Raw genomic sequence first — 20,196 nt, forward strand, 5'->3', positions numbered from 1 at the left:
ATGAATATTTTGTATCATCTAATAAAGCATATCAGAATTTACAGCAAGAACATGAGACACTTATATCTCATTATAAAAAGTTAAATTTAGCTTATCAAAAAACGACAGCAAATCCCACAGAGTTAACTATTTCTGAGCAACGGACTGATGAAGAGGAAAATCTTCAGAAGGTTCAATTTCTGCAGGTACAAACCAAGTATGCCAAGTTATTACCCATGTTTTCTCCCACATACAGAGAAATCCTAAGGCAACAAGTTGAGCTCTTTCTTGAAGACATCAAAGAACTTATCCCTGAAGAAATTAAGTCAGATGGGCTCAAGGAATGAGTTGATATCCAAAATTACCTCAGAAACAACAATCCACCCAAAGGAACCCGTTATAACTATTTTTTCCTACGATTTATACAGACAGGCAACCTTACACCTATGTCCATTATCTTGTTAAATGTCGACCCTATTTTTTTTATTCCTTTTGAAATAACTAGAAAAACCCTTTTTTCTACTAAAACAACCATTTGTTATTTAAACAAGTTGTTAGAATTAGGAATGATCTACAGTGTCACCATACCAAAGGACACGCCCTTAGAATATCTAAATTCTTTATGTAATTTTCCCAACCGTTTAAACTAAGGCATTGCCTTCGAACAGAAACTAACCCAAAATTTTATGCCAGAAAGTCTAATTCTCCTTCAAATCCACAGTATTCCCCTAGAATGGGTAAAAGATGGAGCTATAATTCTGGGACAACATAGAATTTACATTTACTCTGATCCCACAGAAGTCAAAGTTCTTACCTGACACATTGATTTTGTAAATAACTTTCGTAATAAGATAGAACCAGCTACCTTTAACCATCTTATATACTACAAAGCCTATCGTCAAGTTAACTTAAGCTACAATCCTGGTTTCAGACTCTATGATCATAATATCAACATGAAAATTTTGTTAAAGCAAGAATTCCTCATGTCCTTAAGTCTCCTCCAGAGATTGAGATATCCCCAGAAGTTGAAGAAATAATAAATGAAGAAAAAATGTTGTTGGAACAGTTCAATCTCGCCTACAGAAATGAAGAAACCAGCTCACCAGACAATACTGATGAATAACTGGCCCGCAGGCATGCAAGAGCAAGAGTTGACAGTCCAACAGATAGCACTACCGACAGAAATTTGTCCAATATGCAAGAATTCTAGTGAAAAAACAAATTCTCCACAGTATACAGGAAAAAGCAGATCCACCGAAAGCAGATTCTCAACAGCAAAAGTTGATATAATTCTCCAAAAGAAGACATCAACAGTTCAGCAATAATTCATATCATCTTATTTCTAAGGCATCTTGAATCTCAACCACCCATGCAGCATCTTCAAGCTTAGCCGCCGATTCATCCCTCTCTTCTGCTATAAAAGGAACCTCTCTGCTCAAGTAACGATCATTGAGTTTTAGAGCAATCAAGTTTAGAACCATCTAGCATTTTTTCAGTTTCCAGTGTATTTCTTTTGTGATTTCTTTCAGTTTTCTTTATTTCAGAGTGTTCTCTTTCTGTAAAATATTATGTGAGCGAGTATCCATGTACAAACAGTGTGTATCTATGTATATATTTCTTATGATATAAATCATCTAGTTTGCTTTCATTCCAAGAATTTTCTTATCTCTATTTAGTATTTTAAAGTACTTTCGGGCAAAAGACTTCTGTCAACAAAATATCAAATATATAGATTTTATTTAGCCAGACAGTGTAGATCCTAGAGTTTTCTTGAATCTAACCAGTATAAGCAGCCTTAGTTTTAATTTAACAATTTCTTCTGTGAGTTGACTAGAACTGTTGGCTTGTTGGCCCGTTCTTTGCCGGTGTTCAGGCATTTTTACAGGGCGTTATCAGAGTGTTATCTAGTTCGGTAGTCATTTCTGTGATTTAATTATTATTTTATTCCTATGTTATTTTGCTTGCTTCTATCTGGTTAAATCCAACTCAATTTTGGTATCAGAGCCTATACTGTTTCGTTAAATTTAATTTATATATTAGATTTTTTGTCTAAAGAAGTCTCTAAGTCCATATTTATATATTGTGAAATTTTACTCTATTTCTAAAAGTATTCAAGGATCGTTTAGCATGCATATTCCAAAATCTAAGGTCATTATAAAATAAAAGTATTGTTGGGGTCTCTTATAATAATATAAGTTGTTGAGTGGTTTAAAGTAAAAAGTAAAGTCCATTTTAGAGAAATATTGTGTTGGTCAAATCAATATTTGAAACTTTAAGACCTTGTTTTTATTTTAGAGTAACATTTGGGCCTTAAGCCCACGTATTTATAAAAATTCCTAAATGTAATATATATGGTATACTGCATCAATAATATATATACACATATAAATATAAGCATATAAATTAATATTAAATTGATGTATATATTTTTTAAGCCTATCAGTTAATCCCTGGATGCATAGATGCTAGCTCCTTTTATTTTTAATTTTTTTTTTTATGGTAATTTTTTTTCTTAGTTACTCACAGACACATGCCTTCATAGAGGCTTGAACCCCTGACCTTTCTTTGAAAGTAAGAACCTGATACCGTTAGGCCACCGGCCATAGGTTTTTCCGATAGTAATTTTATAAATAAAAAAAATTATTTGGCACCCCCCAACCGTAAAATCCTGGCCCTGCCCCTGGGTGGCTGTAGTGATGGTGGTGGAAAGTGGTGGTGGTGACAGCAGCAACGGTGGTGTTTTTGGACTTTGAACATGAGATTTTTTTTGAAAACTTGATTTTTTTTTTTTTAAAAAAAAATTAGTTGGGAATGGAATGACCATTCTATAGGTTTAGTTGTTAAATGAACTTTTCATTCCCACTTTAAATTGCATATCAAACAAAAGAATAGTTGGAATGAAACAAAAAAAAAATTCGTGATGGTGGTAGCGGGGCGGCAGTTATGACGGTAATGGTGACGGTGGTGGAAAGCAATGAAGGTGGCGGTGGTCAAAGATAGTAGTGGTGGAAGTCGGTGGTGGTGATGACGGTAGAGGTGACGGTGGTGAAAAGCAATGAAGGCGTGGTGGTAGGCAGTGGTGGTGTGGCTGTTGAAGGCGGTATGACTATAATGAAAGGCAACAGAGGTGATGATAGTGAAAGGCCTCAGCAGTTGCAGGGGCAAAGAGAGGGCCAGCTCGCGCCCCCGCACTGGCCTTGCCTCCGCGTTGGCCTTTTAACAACTTTAAACCTTTAAACCCACATAAAATAATTTAAGCCCAAATCCAACAAAATATTATTTGATATATACATGTTATTGTCATGTATGCTTACCACTTTTGACTTGACTTTTATCTTTTAACCCAAAAGTTAAACAATAAGAAAATAATAAAATATCAGCTCATACATCAAATTCATAGTTTAATTTATTTTAGCCCAATCATAGGAATAAAAATCAGCCTCTTATAATATAGTAGTAGCCTAATCCAAGTAAATCAAATATTTAATTAGTTTATTTTATGTCTAACCTAATAATAATAAAATTAATCCCATATAATATGATGCTATATATTATATATGTAATATAACCTAAAACTAAATAACAAAGCATAAATTTGGAATGCACTACACAAGAAGGCTTTTGTAGATTCTTGCAATGGGAGTTCAATGGTGGGTAACATAGTTCATTATCTCTCACTTTCACCTATTTCTTTTTTTTCTATTTTTTTAATTAAAAAAATTGACTACTTTTTTATTCTTCAAAGTCCTAATCCTGTTTTTCTTTTTGGGTTTTTTTAATCCTCTTGTATACATAAAATATATCTATGCATAATGATATGTAATATATACGGTATACTATATTTATTGATATACATTTATACAATATGTATATATAATATATACAATTTTATATATACATATAAATATAAGCAGATAAATTAATATTAAATTGATGTATATATTTTTTTAGCCAATCAGTTACAAAATCCCTGGATGCATAGATGCTAGATCCTTTTATTTTTTTTCCGGTGGTACATTTTTTTAAAAATAATTATTTGCTCCCCCAGCCATAGAATATTGGCTCCACCTCTGGATGGTTGTGATGGAAAGTGGTAGTGGTGGCAACCGCATTGGTGTTTTTAAAATTTGAAAACTTGATTTTTTTAAAAAAAAAATAACTTGAAACAGAATGGTGATTTGATAGGTTTAATTGTGATCTGAATTTTCATTCCCACTTCAAATTGTATACCAAAAAATAGAACGCAGCATAATTAGTCCTAACAAAGTTCCCCAAAAAATAAATAAAGAAAAATCCTCAAAATTTGCAATTCTACCATGAAATTAAGAGCAAATATGTTATTTATTGAATGTCAAGTCTTGTTGGTTGTCTTGACAACTATTTTAGGTATTAGAACAAGAACTTTGATTAGGCTGTGTCAGAGATTAGTTTCATATATCTTTCAATAATCATCTCTGGTGAAAAATCAGTGAAATACCCCTTCTCCACATCCAGACCTTCTTGGGCCGCCAGCATTTCAACCCGGCTTTGGACCCGGTCTGCTCCAATCTGGTTGGGCTCCAACAGCATGCACGCTATCTCAGTCGAGTCCTCACCATGGACCAGGCCCAATGTTTGCACTGTCGGCAGCCCACCCCCTCGAGCACTCACCATCTGAGCAATCTTTCTAGTGACTGAGACATCAGTAGACATGATGGGCACATTATAGGTTGCAACCCATTGACGTGCGCCAATCATCGAGATGCCTCTGGCTCGGGATACCTGCGCTGGGCCTTCGTCAGGCCTTTCAGGTAGAACTTCGGGAACGCCCCATCCGGCCCATTGATTGCCCATGAAATTGGGCCGGAAGTAACCAAGCTCCCGCCTTATGGTGTCCAAGGCCTTCTCAGTAGGGTGTGCTGCGCCATATAGATATACTGGTACTGCATACAAGAAGAAGAAATTATAGAAATGGAAAAGAAATATCTCATATCAAACATAGTATCAACATATCTGATGCTATTCACTATATGCGCACACATATATATGTATAATGTGTCATCATTGTATCTATTATGTTTATATATTTGTTCAAAGGTACATTCCACTTCTAATGAAATTTAAATTACAAGACACAAATAGACCATGTAAAGAATAATACCATATGAATGTGTAAAACCTATTGAAGCATGCCAATCACAAATACCATTTTTAGTTCAATGTTACACACTTTTCATTTCAGTTCAATGCCAATCACAATTCACAAATAGCTGTTAATATGATTTGTACTCACCTTGAACAATGTAAAGAATGTGCCATATGAATATGTAAAACCTAGTGATGCCAATCAAAATAGCTGTTAATGAGATTTATAATTACCTTGGTATCGGTTGCCAATGTCTGCTGCAAGCGCTTTAGCAAGCCAAGCTGCTTCATCCAGCGATGCCCGAGCCAGCGGATGGAAAACGATGTCGTCCACGACTCCAAGCCGAGGGTGTGCCCCTGAGTGCAACTCAAGGTTTATTGCCTCGTAAGCGGCTTCAGCCATGGCAAGCACGGTTTGGTACAGGGGGCTGTAAATGGGACACCCTGTGCTATCATGAGCAACATAAGATACAAGAGTGTACCTCACGCGGTTGTAATCACCATCCTCAAACTTGTTCACTATGACCGTTTCTGGATCACTCCTCGCTGCTCGTTCAATAGAATCTAGAGCTGCTTTGTTCCGCGATTCCGAGATGTAGAGCTTGCAGCAGAGTAGCATGGATTGCTTCATGGTTTTCTTCTTGTCCTTCAGACACACAGATTAATGATCTCAGTTCCGGATTATGATCCTAATGTTGTAATAGATTTTCCCTATGTTTTGATTTGAACCATATATTAACATATAGTCACATTTACTATGATTTTAACCAATATTGTAATGGATTTTCCCTATGTTTTGATTTGAACCATATTTTAACATATAGTCGCATTTGCTTTATATATTTGGTTTCATCATCATTTTCCTTTCCCTTATCCCATAGAGATGTGATCCACAACGTGAATTCTCTTTTTTCATTCTTTCATATTATACACCATGTCATCTTTTAAATTTAGTCGGGCCTACTTTATATATTTGGATTATTAGTGAAAAACCAAGTTGAATAAGAATCTCACTTCTTTATCATGTGGAACTTTAAAATGGAGTCAAGAAAGCAAAGCAAAGCAAGCAATCCTTTTCTCATATGTGTGTGTATACATAAAGTTTCTTTAGCAGTGATGGGGATTTATTTCCTTTTTTAGTTTTTAGGCAGTTGAGTAGGGATTATATTATCCTGAGACAACGACACACATTTCGGTGCGGGAGTGTGTATTTTAATTCTCTCCTTTTTTTTTTTTTTTTTTCAAAAAAAAAATTGACAAAGACTTTCTATATAACCACAGATATTGACAAATTTGACAAAGACTTTCTAGATGCTAATTATTTAATTAAGTGATTAAGATTTTAGAAAAATATATTAGAAATTGCTAAACTAAAATTTATGGAGATGATTGAATGAGTAGGTCTTACATGCGGGTCCCATTCATCCAATAATTGCAATGTAATTGGCATGAAAAGTTGCCTACAAATAAATCAGTCTGCACAGAAATACTCTTGTTCTATACTGATGATTACTGACCATTCTTATTTGGAAAATCAAAAAATTGTAGTATTGTTTTGTTTCTTATTGGGCCAGATAATTGTTCATTATCTAGCCTAGGGTATTATTTAACCCACTGAACAACATTAGTATGTATTCACTATTCACTCATCTAAGATGTTCAATATAAGTTAATGTAGAGTGAATTTAACAGGAAAAAATAGAATAAAAAATAAACAAAATTGTGGGTGATACATTAAATATTGAAAAAAAAATGGGGGTGATCCAGTAAAATTTTGGGCCAAGTGTAGGGCGGTCCGTCCCTTAAGCCCAGTTGTAGATCAGCTTGCATGTATCACGTGTTGGGAGAGAAGAAAAGAGGGTCCCTAGTTGGTGGACAAGTGTATGGTTTTCCTCTGTCTCCACATCCACATAGTTGTTGTCGTAGTTCTGCATAGTTATCATCTTCATATATCCACAGTTTTTGTGGATTATTTGAAGTACTATTATTCAGAAAAATAAATATGTAGATTTTATGACATCAAATTTCATGATCTGCACTCTGATTAATTTGTAAACCAATTATCTAATCGGGAAAAAAAAAATTAAAGAAGAAGAAGAAGAGAAATATAACCCCTCACAGGCAGTCCCAGCCCTTGTCCTCCATTTCACTAAATACTAGACATTGATGTTAATCATAATATCTATAGAGAGAGAGATGGGCCATGCAACTTGGTTTGAAATCCATTGTGTGTGTGTGTGTGTGTGTGTGAGAGAGAGAGAGAGAGAGAGAGAGAGAGAGAGAGATAGGCGCCTTACCTTGCAACTTGGGTTGAACTCCATTCCTTTTTCTCTATGCTTTGCTTCACCTTCCTTGCTTTACTGTTGTTTCACGAGCAAGTGAGAGAAGACAGAGGCATATGATCGATACAGCACACACACACATATATATATATATATACGCATGAGGCATTCGGTGTCATATAAAATATTATATCCACATTATTTATTGATAGAGTGTCCCCACAACCTTAACGTGCCACTGCTCCAACATGGATCCTAGTCAATTCCAATGCGCCAATTTAGGACATTCGATTCTCAACTTTGGTGCACGCTAATGGTTATGGAAAAACTATTAGAAGGTACTACAACATTGACCTACTTTTTGTTACAACGTTTAAATTGCATATATAGGATCAATCGAGAATAATAAATCCATTTTTTTTATAAAAAAACAACAACCAGTTTTTCTTCTTTACTTTGTTAAACAAATTGATTCAACACAACTTTCGAGAAAAAAAAAATAGATTGAACAACAATTACGCAATTTTTTGTCCAAACAAGTTTTTTCCTCAACTTAAGCTTGCTAGCTGTGTCATTTACTTCTTTATTCAACAAATTCAGATAAGGGATATGGGATTACTAGGATTTCTGGATAAGGGTAAGGCTGTCACATCACGTGGTTCACACTATTAAGTAAAATAATTAGGTATTTTTTTTAATTAAAAAAAAAAAGAGAGAAATTTATTAACATGAGAGAGGATTGAATGGAACTTGAAATGCCACGACTATAATGAAGTTGTAAAGCTTAATTATTTAATTTTCATATTTTTCTTGGACCGACTTTCTATGAGTAGTTAATGGTGGACCATCTTTCAGGGACCCTAAACTACTATTCCGTACCACATTATTTTGAACTAACATTTCGTGAGGCAACTTTACCTACTTTTTACAAAGTTCAATAATTATTAATGAGGTTCCACACTAATTCGGTCATTAATTCTTTTTTGTATACAAAATATACAGAGAAACTGTTTTTTATTTTCAAGGATAAAAAAATTATTTTCCGTTTTGAACTCGGAACTTTCATTTTAACCTCTCAAGTTAACAATGAAATATCCGACCGTTCTCAATATACCATACTAATTGGTGTGCGAAAAGAGACGAGGAAAACAAATAGTGAAAAAAGAAGGGAGAAGAAAATTATTTACTTTTATATGGTTGAGAAGATTTAAGAGAGAGGGAGGGTAAATAAAAAAAGAAGAGGAAAGAAAGGGAATACCTGAATGAATTCTGAAAGAGAGAGTACACCAAAAATGCGAAAAAGGTAACTCAATGAGTTCAAATAAGTCCAGGAAAGAATAACAAATAAATGATGAAGACATAAGAGAGCTTATTTGCTAAACAATTATTGAAAGGGACTAACAAAACAAATTCAACTAAAAAAAGAGATGAACAATTTAAAGGGGACAGATAACCTTATCCTTTATTATTAATTTATATTAGTAGTTTGGTGGTCTATTCACATGTCTATCTCAACTTCAACTTCTTCTTCTTCCTTCTGAGATTGTTCTTTTTCCTTTTTTGGGTGTTAGAAAGTATAAAAATTCATTAACTAAAAGTAAATATAAAAGAAGAATTGATTCACTGAAATTAAAGGCATCTAGTACTCATAGTAATACTGATTCCAAAAGTAAGTTAAGCAGCAAATTTCCTAAAATTCACTTCAATCAGTATTAGGCAATAGACATCAACTCATAGTAATACTGATCTGATTCCTAAACCTTCCAAAGCAAGTTAAGCCTCAAGCTAAGCCACAAATTCATCATCCAGATTCCATAGCCGGAAAACAAATTAAAATATGACTGGAACTAAGATCAATTACCATCCTCAGATCCCAACCTTTCTTCTTAGGTTTGGTGATATGACAATGGTGCTGCAATTTTCCTTTTCGGTTTTCTTCCTTTTCAATAAAAAGAGCATTCCCTGAATCTAAGAGAACACGAAGCACTCAATTCGAATACATAAAATACAACAGTAAACGAAGACCAAACTATACTCTTTTAGGTGCTATATATAATACAACATTAGGAATTCTATTGTTTCTGCCTCATCCTGTCATCCTGGACGCTACTGCGATCAGAATCCTCAATTCATCTCTAAATTAATACATCTTCATGCAAACAATTGTGAATTGGAATAATGTAAACTAAAATACTTCCTTGTGGTACTCTATCATAGCAGCTGTGGTTGCCTATTTGTGATCTTTGCAAGCTCTCATTTTCAGAAATTTAGCAAGTGTTGAATGGCTATAATCATTAACTTAGTAAGCTCTCCATATGTGAATCTTTAATGACAACTTATTCTTTGAAAAGCTAAATAGATTCCTTCTATTCAGATGCAAATACTTACATGGCTTCTGATATTTTAGGAGGACTAGTAGTCTGTGTTAGGGAAGAGAAGTTCTAATGCCAACATTCACTATTTCACCCAAGATTAAATAACATCAATATAAAGTAGAGTTCTAAATGCAAGCCCACATTTCAACTTCTTATTCATAAAAATGGATAGGAAAACATTGTGATTGCATTCATATGTAAAACTACTAAAATACAAGATCAGAAATTTACCTCTCAACTAGAATAAACTTCTTTTCAAACGTTTACTCATGGAACAGGGCATGTCAATTTTCTACTCAAGACTTGTAATCCAACTTCAAGTAACTATCAATTATTTTTTCCTGTGGAAGATCGGTAAAATATCCCTTCCCCAATGTCAAATCCTCTTCCTGTGCAAGCCGCTCAACTTCAAGTTGAACTTGATCCCCTCCAACTCTACTTGGTTCCAACAAATTACAAGCAACCTCAATGACATCTTCACCATGAACAAGTGCCATGGCTTGCACAGTTGGGAGTCCACCTCCTCTCCCACTTACCCTCTTTGCAATTCTCCGAACAGCAGCAATATCAGTGGAGAAGACCGGGATGTTGTAGTTATCGACCCACCGTGTTGCTCCAATTACAACGACACCTTTTCCTTGAACCGCTTGAACTGGACCCTTGTCTGGCTTCAGTGGCAAGCACACTGATCTTGGCCCACCTGCCCACTGGTTCCCACTAAGATTAGGCTTGAAGTACCCTAACTCTCTTCTGATTGAATCCAGTGTTCTTCCTTCTTCATGGGCTGCTCCATATAAAAAGGTCGGGACTGCAGGATCACTATGTTCAAGATCATTAGCAAAGCAAAAAATTAAAAAAAAAAAAAGGCAAAACAAAAATAAAGACACGGGTAATTTCCAATACTAAGTCCTACCATTAATAAATTAATATATTGTGACACAGAATCTTCCAGAAAATGAAGAAATTAACAATCAGGTGTTCAGATGTCACATGGAACCTTGTCAAGCAAAATTCATAATATTATGACAATTCCCATGAAGCTGCCATAAGTAATAAAAATTAGGTCATTTTGGGAATCCTAAAAGTGAAGAAGTGTTGAATTATAGATTGTCATTTGTACAGAACAAGAAAACACCGGATCAATATCCAGTCTAATACTCTAATGTCATTTATAATACGCAAGTAGAGGCAACAATGAACATATATATATACACACATACATAAACATACCCAACTTAGAATAACATTTTAATATCAGAAACTTGCCGGGGGGCATAAGAGTACTGTGTCAAAAAAAAAAAAAAACACTTGGGCTGTAGTGTGTTACTGGAAGAAAATGGAAGGCTTAATGGCTCTTGCTTTTAATGAACCGACATTGACATTTGATATATTGAACGCAGACTTGCATCGTCAAATCCAGTCATTAAGATTAAGGGTTTAGGCATCAATCCACTGAATTTTGGTTCGGCTAACTGTTCTTTCTAATCATATGACTTGTGATGAACATTAAAAAAGGGAAAAATATATATATGACAAAGATAAAGGGAAATTCAAGAACTACACCAAACATGAAATAAAATCTGTTGTTTCTCTGGCTCTGTTTGGTTGATGACCTTCCATCAGGAGCCTTCTCCTGTGAAGCATCCTTTTGGATAGCCACATCTCAATTTTCCAAACGACACTTATCAATCCATTATAAGATAATGGACCCATGAAACTCTATGTTATATCCTTTTACAGCAATCCGACAATTATACAACCATCTACATTTTCATGAAGTTCCAAGGGCACAGACCTTGAAGAGTGGAGCCAATGTCAGCCGCCAAAGACTTGGCAATCCCAGCAATTTGGTCCAGAGGTGTATGAGCTAAGGGGTGAAAACAAATGTGGTCCACAACGCCAAGCCGTGGATGACTTCCGCGATGCAACTCAAGATCAATGGCTTCAAAAGATGCTTTGACCATGGCAAGCACAGCACTCCTTAAGGGACATGAATCCGTAGATGGCTTTGGAGCCAACTTAGAAACAAGGGTGTATCCCACTCTATTGTAAGTCTCATCTTCAAATTTATTGATAATAGCAGCTTCTCGAAATAGCTTGGCAGCTCGTTCAATTGACTCGAGTGCAACCCTGTTCCGGCTTTCAGATATGTAGACCTTGCAGCAAGCAAGCATCAACTGTAACATTTTTAATTTTCCTAACCCTTCACAAACTGCACAAAAAGAGAGTCAGAAACAATATAAGGACACACAAAGAACTTTGTGGTCATCATTTGTCCATGACAGAATCACATATTATCCAACCCCCAGATTGTACCAGCGGTAAAAGTAAAAAATTTCAAGAATCAGCTTCAATTGATAGAAGCGCCTTGCAACATTCTAAATAAAATTACTGAACACTAATACGAATTTCAGCTTAAAACAGCCAAAATGTGTAAATTAAGCAGTAAGTATTCATGCATTACATCAATAATAAGAAACTAAACACCCCAGACGATATTAAAGAACTTCTTCATAATGCACCTTGAACACCAATTGAAGTAGGTTATGCAGAACTAGAATGTCCTTGTGTTAGATTTAAATCGTAATAGACAAAATTTCCATTAATTCTATGAGGATTCAGTTGACTATTGCAATCAATACAAAAAATTCATAGAAATTCTGAACTACCCAGAACAATCACAACCCTAATAATAACAATTAAGCAATACAAATTAACACTTTAACAAAAGCAAGAATGAATAACTTTCCAGTAGATAGAACATTGTATAAAATCAGCAAAATTTAAGGAATACACGAACTATTAACAGAAGAGACCTCACTCAAAACTCACTGCCCTTAGAATCTGAAGCCTTTGGGTACCCACTGTACTCCAATTTCACATTCAAAGTGGCGCAAATAGCCCTAAATTTCAACCTCAAAGAGTCCAGAATATCGGTCCCGAACTCGTTTTCTGGGTACAAAATTGGGTATTTTCGGACCAACTCGTCCATCTGATTGATGGTTTTTTGGACCCTAAGAGAAAAGCAAGTCGGATCAACTCGAATTGCAGAGTTCCAAACATTGATACAGCCTCTGTAAAAACCTAACTCTTCGCCGATTTCGAACCCCGTTTTGAGACCCACTTGGCGTCCCTCGTCTTTTCCTGGGACTAAACCGTCGTTATAGCCTTCTTCGAAGCCATCATTGACATGGATTTCTTCTAGATTCAGTAAAGAGTCGAAGATGTCTGTGATATCGGGTTGTTGAGCGTCCATGATTGAACGTGGAGAGAGGAAGTGTTGAGGACAGGGCCGGCCCTGAGATTCCAAATATTTTGAGAGGCCCTAGGCGAACTTTAAAATGTGAGGCCTTGAGTTTCACATGCGCAAAAAAGAATTATAAGAGTGCGAAATTTTACCACAATGTTTTCAAATTCTATAGCTAATACAATTGTGCCCTTGTGCATTGTGCAAAAGACAACTAACTAATAACTATAAATTTATCACCACCAACAAATAATTGTGCGTCTGTACAATGCGCATAAGACAACTAACTAATAAGTATAAATCAATCACTACCAATAAATAATTGTGCGCATGTGTTGTGTGCTTAAGACAACTAACTAATAACTATAAATTTTTATCACCACCAATAAATAATTGTGCGCATGTGCAATGTGCATAAGACAATTAACTAATAACAATAAATTTATCAATTAAAGAGTGCGAAATTTTCACAGGCACAAAATAAAAAAATGAAGAGAACAGTTTACTAGAGAACAGAAAACTGCAGCTTCTTTTACATTCATTGTTTATATAGCTACTAAAATTTGATGATTACAGATGACAAAAATATGTGGAGATGAGGTGACTATATATATATATATATATATATATATAGGAGGCTGACCTTGTAGTACTGAAGAAGTAGTGGGACTTTTAGGTTATATGTGGCCTCCACTATCATATACAGTGGAGGCCACATATATTAACTACACTACACTTTGTTGTGTGTTTTTTTGGGAGCCAATAACCCGCAGTGATTGATTGATCATTGCTACAGATGACCTGTGCAAATTAATAGAAAAAACCATTAACTTTTGTTTTGTTAAAGCCTGCTCTTGATTTCCATGTGTTTGTACATTCTGATGGCAAGTGCTTTGACAGTATTCTAGCTAAGCCAACTTCAAATAACATCAATAATGGTGGTATGTATCTTCATATAAAAATAAAATAAAAATAAAAATATCCTTAATTTGGCCCTTTTAATTATGAGCATAATTTAGAGATCGAAAAAGTTAATAATTACCTCAACCCACTAGAAGGGATCCTTAATTTTCGTGGGATTGAATGTGAAAATGCATAAAATTATGAGGAAAAGGGTATGGCTGCTGCTGTTGTGAGATTGGAGTGGACTTAGGGAGAGGAAAAAAAAAAGTACCTGCCATAGATTATGGACTCATTCAGCTTATGATAGCCATGAAAGACACATGTAGAAAGGCACACATTTATTAAAATACTAAGAGAACCATAATATATTCATTCAGCTTTTGATAGCCATCACACACACAGTGACACACACAAAACCCTAGCTACTTTTCACTATTGGAAGGCCCGAATCAAACGAACCAAAGTTAGAACAAATCAAATGATGAGATAAACGAGAGAAAGAAACATATATAAAAGATCAATTCGTGCAAAAGGGGACAGAAGAGAGAAAGAGGATGAACATACCTTGTCACCTGAGGCGATAGCGGAGGCTGCGCCCTGCTGAGTGTCGAAGCAGATTGTCGTCTGAAACTTGCCCTAACTTATTTTTATTTTTTTTTTTCATCCCCTATGGGCCTCAAAATTTGAGGCCCTCTAAAATCTGAGGACCAAGGCCACCGCCTTGGTCCCCTTGGGCCAGGGCCGGCCCTGGCTGAGGAGAGGAAGAAGAAACAAGGGATTACCTGATTGCAGAGAATTGGGCCCACCTTATGTAAATCAATGGTTCAGAATTGGGACTTACACTATACATTTTTTAAGTTCCATGAAGGACTGGGACCTTATATAAAAGGAAACTCAGGATGATTTCGGCCTGTGCCGACAGAAGAAGCATCAATGTTGTGGCCCCACCAAGGTTTTTATTAAATATGAAAATAAATTTTTAAAAATATATATTTATTTATTTTTAAAATAAAAACAATATAAGAATTTAATTTTAAAAAAAATTGTAGGACACCTAAAGATATATAACTAGTATATTAGTTTTATCAAAGTTATGCATAAAAACATGTTATTTTTAAAATAAATTTTCATATATTTTTATCAGAAAGGAAAATAAAATTTTAAAATTCATTTAGTTAGCATGAAAAATTAAAATTTATCAGAAAAAACAAAAATTGCTAAAATGCCTCAGGGACACTTCTCCCAACTCTCTCGTTTGACTAAAAGCTCCGAAAATTCCTTACGCCTTGAGAAACGCAAAGCCCACATTTTAATTTATTTTTTAAATTCTTAAACGATATTCTATTGTCTTAATTTACTAAACATAGGACAACGTGTGAGTGGTACATATATATATATATACACATATAAATTTTTATATTTATCTTTTCGGTAATACAATTTTCACTGAAAGGGACTTTGTTATTTGATTTATTTATTTATCATTTGAGTAGTATTACTAAGAGAGTAAAATATAGATTAAAGGAATATTAGTACTTTCTTCATTTAAAAGGATTAAAGAAAAATAGAGGTTTTCCTGCTTTGGGAAGTCCACTCTTGCCATTTTCTGAACAAAGGGAGGGTTGTTTTTGGACATTCAATTCTCTTCTTATTAACTGACATAATAATTGTAGAAGTCCCCTCTTTGAGATTTTTTTTAAAAAAAATAAATAAATTTACTCCAATTTGTGTTTTGCTAAAATTTATTTATGGCTAATAAGTCTTACTTTTGAGATAAATTTTATTTTATTTTATTTAAGTCCTAAATTACTAAATCTTTCATTTCTATCCTTACAAAATTAGATATAAAATTTAGGCTCATATTTTCATATACACTCTTACAAAATCAGACATAAAATTTGAAAAAAAAAAAAGGAAAAAAATACATTTTATTGATTTTATATATATATATATATATATATATATATATATATATATATATATATATATATATTGGTAGTTTATTCTATACAAGTTTTTGAATTAAATTTAAATTAGATTAATTATTATTTAAACTCATAATCTAATATTGTCAAGTAACTAAAATTTAAAAGAATATATACAAAAAAAAAAAAAATTATTATATATTAATTCTTGAATAAATTTTTACTTCTATTTAGCAAAGATATAAATAGAAGATTTAGTAATACAGGACTTAAATGCTCAGATCCATTTATTTTATTTGCAAACAATTTTTGAAAGGATGTATATGAGTACCAATTAAAAAAGGAAAAAAAAAAATTAAATAGAAACAAATCTCAAACTATGACTTATAGTTCTTAATGACTTATTTATCTTTCAATAAAAAAGTTAGGACTTGGTACTAATTTTGCCTTGTTTTTAAGTCGAATTCGGGACAAGGTTTGGTGAGATTTACAATTGTAATCGTGTCTTTAGACTAGGGTCAAATTGATTCAAATTGGCCTATATATTTTTTAGTTTAAAATTTCAAAATTGTTCTCGGACAAAGCAAAGGTACTGAGGTTAATGTAGTAAATTACTAGTACGAGTCTACCTATCTGTATCAGTGTAATTCTGGATGGAGTAAATAAATAGTAAAATAAAAAAATGAAAAAGTCGCCCGAATCAGCGCCTTGGCACAATTCCCATGCAGCTTCAACCTTCTGGTTTACTCCGCTATTGTTAGTGGTGTAGAGAGAGAAAGAGAGAGAATGCAGTTTGACGGTCCCTTTTAGGTGAGAAGCAACAAGCAAGCTGTGACATAAATTTAGCCCCCATATGATATGATGAGATAGCTAGAGAGAGAAAGAGATATTACCCTTCTTCCTCTTCTTTAATTGCATGTTACTCATTATTAGATCTCTGAGAGAGAGAGAGAGAGAGAGAGACTCATATATATATATATATATATATATATGATTTGTTGATTGTGGAAGAGAGAGATGGGTGGATCAATGAAGGGGCACAGTAGTAGTAGTAGTGGTGTGAAGAGAGGGAAGGCATATCAAGTTGGTGTGATGTTGGTTCTGGGTTTTGGGGCTGCAATCTTTGGAGTGATGGTCCTCCACAAGCTCACAGAGAGACGCATCTTCAACCTCCTCCTCAAACAAAAAGACCGTGACCTCATTTCTCTCCAACTCCTCTTGCAGGCCAGTCCTCTCTCTCTCTCTCTCTCTCTATATATATATATACACACACACACACATATACATGCATGCATAGAAAGTCCATTATCCGTACTGGTTCCATGACTACTGAGGAAGAACTAATGTTCATCCTCATTAACTGAGGATGCTCATGAGATGGAACATGGAGTAGATAGAGAGAAGGGAAGGTTATTATTATTATTATTATTATTATTAAATGATAATATTACTGGATGAGGTGAACTATATACGTGAAGATGTATTGGAAATTGAGTCTGCATTGATTCTCATAATTGGGGATTCAAACTTTGCCCAGTGCCCATTGCACTGGGCAATAGCCTATGCCTGCATTGGAAATTGCATTCATAGAGGGTTGGCCTTTTGTGAAAAAAAAAATCTGTTAGCAATACTCATTTTCAAATGACTACTTCTGGACTAAATAATACTCCATAATATGCATTAAAAAGAGGGATTGGACCCATCTTATCTAATGAATAAAGACAGAAAACACGGATATCCAAAACTTTTTTTTTTCCGTCAAAACAAAATTCTAATAAACCTGTGCAGGCTGGTTGGCCATTCACGCTGCAATCTGCTCTATGTGAGAAAAAATGTGACTGAAAATGTAAAACCAATGTAACTTCCGCGGGTAAATTCTTGTGAATATAGGCATAACATTTTTATAAGATAAAAAATGAACACTCCTATCATGTGATCTGACATGAATTCTTGAATAACTTTTAACTGACATGCAATAAAAAAAATTACAGTTTGGCTAAACATAATTGCAATTTTTCACATTCAATCTGTGATCGATTTGACTAGAAATTCATGTTATGTTAAATTTTCTTACAAAAATGGATGATTTTTAGACCAACTCATGCGATGAGTGATTTCTACAGTTGGATCCAACTAACAGTGTTCATTCTTTTGTGCTACAGAAGGAAAGAGATTATAGCAAAGACGTAAAAAAACAAAGTGAAGACATGAAAGCAAAGTATTACTCCCTACAAACCAAGAAGATGGAGCTTAACGGCAAGATATTGGAGATGCAGTCCACAATTTCTTCCTTAAAAGATGAAGTAAGAACCATGGAGTTGGCACTTGAGGAGAAGCAGAAGGAGTACAAACTGCATCCTCGTGAAGAGATGGCATCACATAACGAGAATCAAGTAGTAGCTCTTACAGAAATCTTGAAGCAGAAGGAAGCTGAAATCGATGATCTTAAGCACCGTCTCGAAAATCCTGTTAATGTCTGGTCAGTGAGTACAGATGACCCATCAAGAAGTATGGCGCAGCAGGATAAATCGGAAATAAGTGGTATTAAAGATAAGACTGGGGGATTACTTGAATCAACCAGCTATAGAGTTGGTGAGAATACAATGAGAAGTGCAGACGGAAACGGAGATGAAGAGAATTCATCAAACAATGAAGATAGGAGAGAAAACAGAGTCGGATTTGTTGATAGGAGGGAAAATTCTCAAGGTGATGGAGGCCAAGGAAAGAAAATGGGAGATTCGGAGGATGGTGAAGGTTTCGGCGTAGGAGAGGAAAATAAAATTGCAAATGCAACCCACATCATTAATCATGGTGGTGAAGTTTCACAAACTATAGATGGAACTAGCGACGGGGAAGTAATGGGTGCAAAGGAACATGAAATTGCTGAAATTGGGCGGTTAGAAAAACTTAATTTCCAAGATGGTGAAGGTCGGAAAGTTGGGGTGAATATAGGTCTCAGTGTGAGAAGCAAACATGGCTTTGCCAGCAAGTTAATGGGGAAGAGATGGAGAACCCTTTCTAAAAACAAGGGGTACAAAAATGGCGAGAGTTCTGAGAAAAATGAAGATGTGAGCATCGGAAGCATACAATCTACTAAAGATGGAATGGGAAGTAAAGCCTACAAGCGACTTAGAGATTGGCAACTGGAGAAACTTGACAGACACCGAAACCATAACATGAGCTTGAAGGTGGGAGATGAATCAGGTCGGGAAAGTGGTAAGCTAGATGCACATCATAAACATCAACACAGCGAAAGCTTGGAAACGAGAAATGATGACCAGGTTGAATTTGAGGAGAGAGCAAAGGGTAAAGAAAGTACAAAGGAAGTTTTAGAAGCAATTGCTTCTAATGATGTTAAATTGCTGAAGCCTCAAAACCCTGAAGATGCTAAAAATGTGATCTTCAAAGTTAGAAATCAACAAACTGAAGGAGAAGAAGTGGATGTTGAAGATGAAAATTCTGAGAAGCCTCTTCATAGCCCAGATGATGTGCCAAAGAACAGAACTGTCAATGGAAATGCTGGTGCTGCTGGAAAACAGAAAACAGGTGAAGCCAAAGCGGAAGTGATCAATCACATCGAACAACAAACAGGGGTAGATAGCGATTCAGAAGAAGTAAAAGTTGCTGACAAGTACGAAGAACAAGAGGAGGATGATTCCGAGATTACAGACACTAAAGAAGCAGAAACAGATTTGTTAAGGGAATCCAGATCCGAGTCAGAAGAAGATAGAGAAAGCTACAACGAGCAAACAGATGAGCCCGAGTTTTAGCTAATTTCTCTCATGTTAACTTTATTACTTTTAAAACAAATTATTAGACCAACCTAATCCACAGCCTCCTTCCCACACGCACAGCACCACAAGGCACGAACACATTCTCTTGCGTATAAAGATGTGTTATCTACCAATAGCCTAGGATTTGCTAAGGGCTGTAACCAAGACGAACAATGGATTGAACAAGATTCACTTTAAAATTAAGGACCACAAAATGTAACGTAATTTTTTTTTTTTCCGGGAAAAGTAGAATCAGGTACATATTAGTAATAAGCATTTGAAGATAAACAACACGTTTAAATAGTATGGCAGAGCGATAGCTGTATCAAAAAAACCTCATTATAAGAAGCAGAAATATAAGTTATGAAATAATACGGGATGAAGCCTCAAAACAACATAATTCGTCACTCAGAGAGGTAAATGTGTTCGTCAATATTCAATATGTAGAAATGTAATGAAACCATAATAATGGAAGATATGTAATATCGTTGCATTTGAGATCGAGAAAACGAAATAAGTACAGTACTAATCTACCCTACTTCCCTTCCTATTATTGCTATTAATTCGAAGTGCTATTTCTGATTGAAT

The 20,196-nt window shown here is 34.8% G+C and overlaps 4 protein-coding genes across 5 annotated transcripts; 1 reads left to right on the top strand and 3 right to left on the bottom strand.

The window, feature by feature from the left end:
- Window positions 1-4,296: 4,296 nt before the first annotated feature.
- On the bottom strand, window positions 4,297-7,741 carry LOC132307285 (uncharacterized). Its single transcript, XM_059805002.1, has 3 exons — window positions 7,401-7,741; window positions 5,338-5,749; window positions 4,297-4,901 (listed from the first exon to the last, which is right to left on the bottom strand). The coding sequence occupies exons 1-3, from the start codon at window positions 7,422-7,424 to the stop codon at window positions 4,387-4,389; spliced, it is 951 nt and encodes a 316-aa protein (XP_059660985.1). The 5' UTR covers window positions 7,425-7,741; the 3' UTR covers window positions 4,297-4,386.
- Window positions 7,742-9,878: 2,137 nt separating this feature from the next.
- Window positions 9,879-14,741, bottom strand: LOC132307286 (uncharacterized). 2 transcript variants are annotated; one of them, XM_059805004.1, is made up of 4 exons: window positions 14,475-14,741; window positions 14,050-14,181; window positions 11,556-11,972; window positions 9,879-10,568 (listed from the first exon to the last, which is right to left on the bottom strand). In XM_059805004.1, the coding sequence occupies exons 3-4, from the start codon at window positions 11,944-11,946 to the stop codon at window positions 10,057-10,059; spliced, it is 903 nt and encodes a 300-aa protein (XP_059660987.1). In that variant the 5' UTR covers window positions 11,947-11,972; window positions 14,050-14,181; window positions 14,475-14,741; the 3' UTR covers window positions 9,879-10,056. The 2 variants fall into 2 exon arrangements, with proteins under 2 accessions (XP_059660987.1, XP_059660986.1); XM_059805003.1 differs by lacking the exon at window positions 14,050-14,181.
- On the bottom strand, window positions 12,454-14,043 carry LOC132307287 (uncharacterized). Its single transcript, XM_059805006.1, has 2 exons — window positions 13,651-14,043; window positions 12,454-13,110 (listed from the first exon to the last, which is right to left on the bottom strand). The coding sequence occupies exon 2, from the start codon at window positions 13,014-13,016 to the stop codon at window positions 12,582-12,584; it is 435 nt and encodes a 144-aa protein (XP_059660989.1). The 5' UTR covers window positions 13,017-13,110; window positions 13,651-14,043; the 3' UTR covers window positions 12,454-12,581.
- A 1,983-nt stretch (window positions 14,742-16,724) lies between the features above and the next one.
- Window positions 16,725-19,952, top strand: LOC132310279 (uncharacterized). The gene is made up of 2 exons (XM_059808469.1): window positions 16,725-17,059; window positions 17,998-19,952. Exons 1-2 carry the CDS (start codon window positions 16,853-16,855, stop codon window positions 19,603-19,605), a joined length of 1,815 nt encoding a protein of 604 aa, XP_059664452.1. The 5' UTR covers window positions 16,725-16,852; the 3' UTR covers window positions 19,606-19,952.
- Window positions 19,953-20,196: the final 244 nt, after the last annotated feature.

The sequence above is a fragment of the Cornus florida genome, unplaced genomic scaffold (assembly GCF_030987335.1).
Source record: "Cornus florida cultivar Cherokee Brave unplaced genomic scaffold, ASM3098733v1 CherokeeBrave_3.0.0_Hap2_Chr05, whole genome shotgun sequence".
In the NCBI taxonomy this organism is placed as follows: domain Eukaryota; kingdom Viridiplantae; phylum Streptophyta; class Magnoliopsida; order Cornales; family Cornaceae; genus Cornus; species Cornus florida.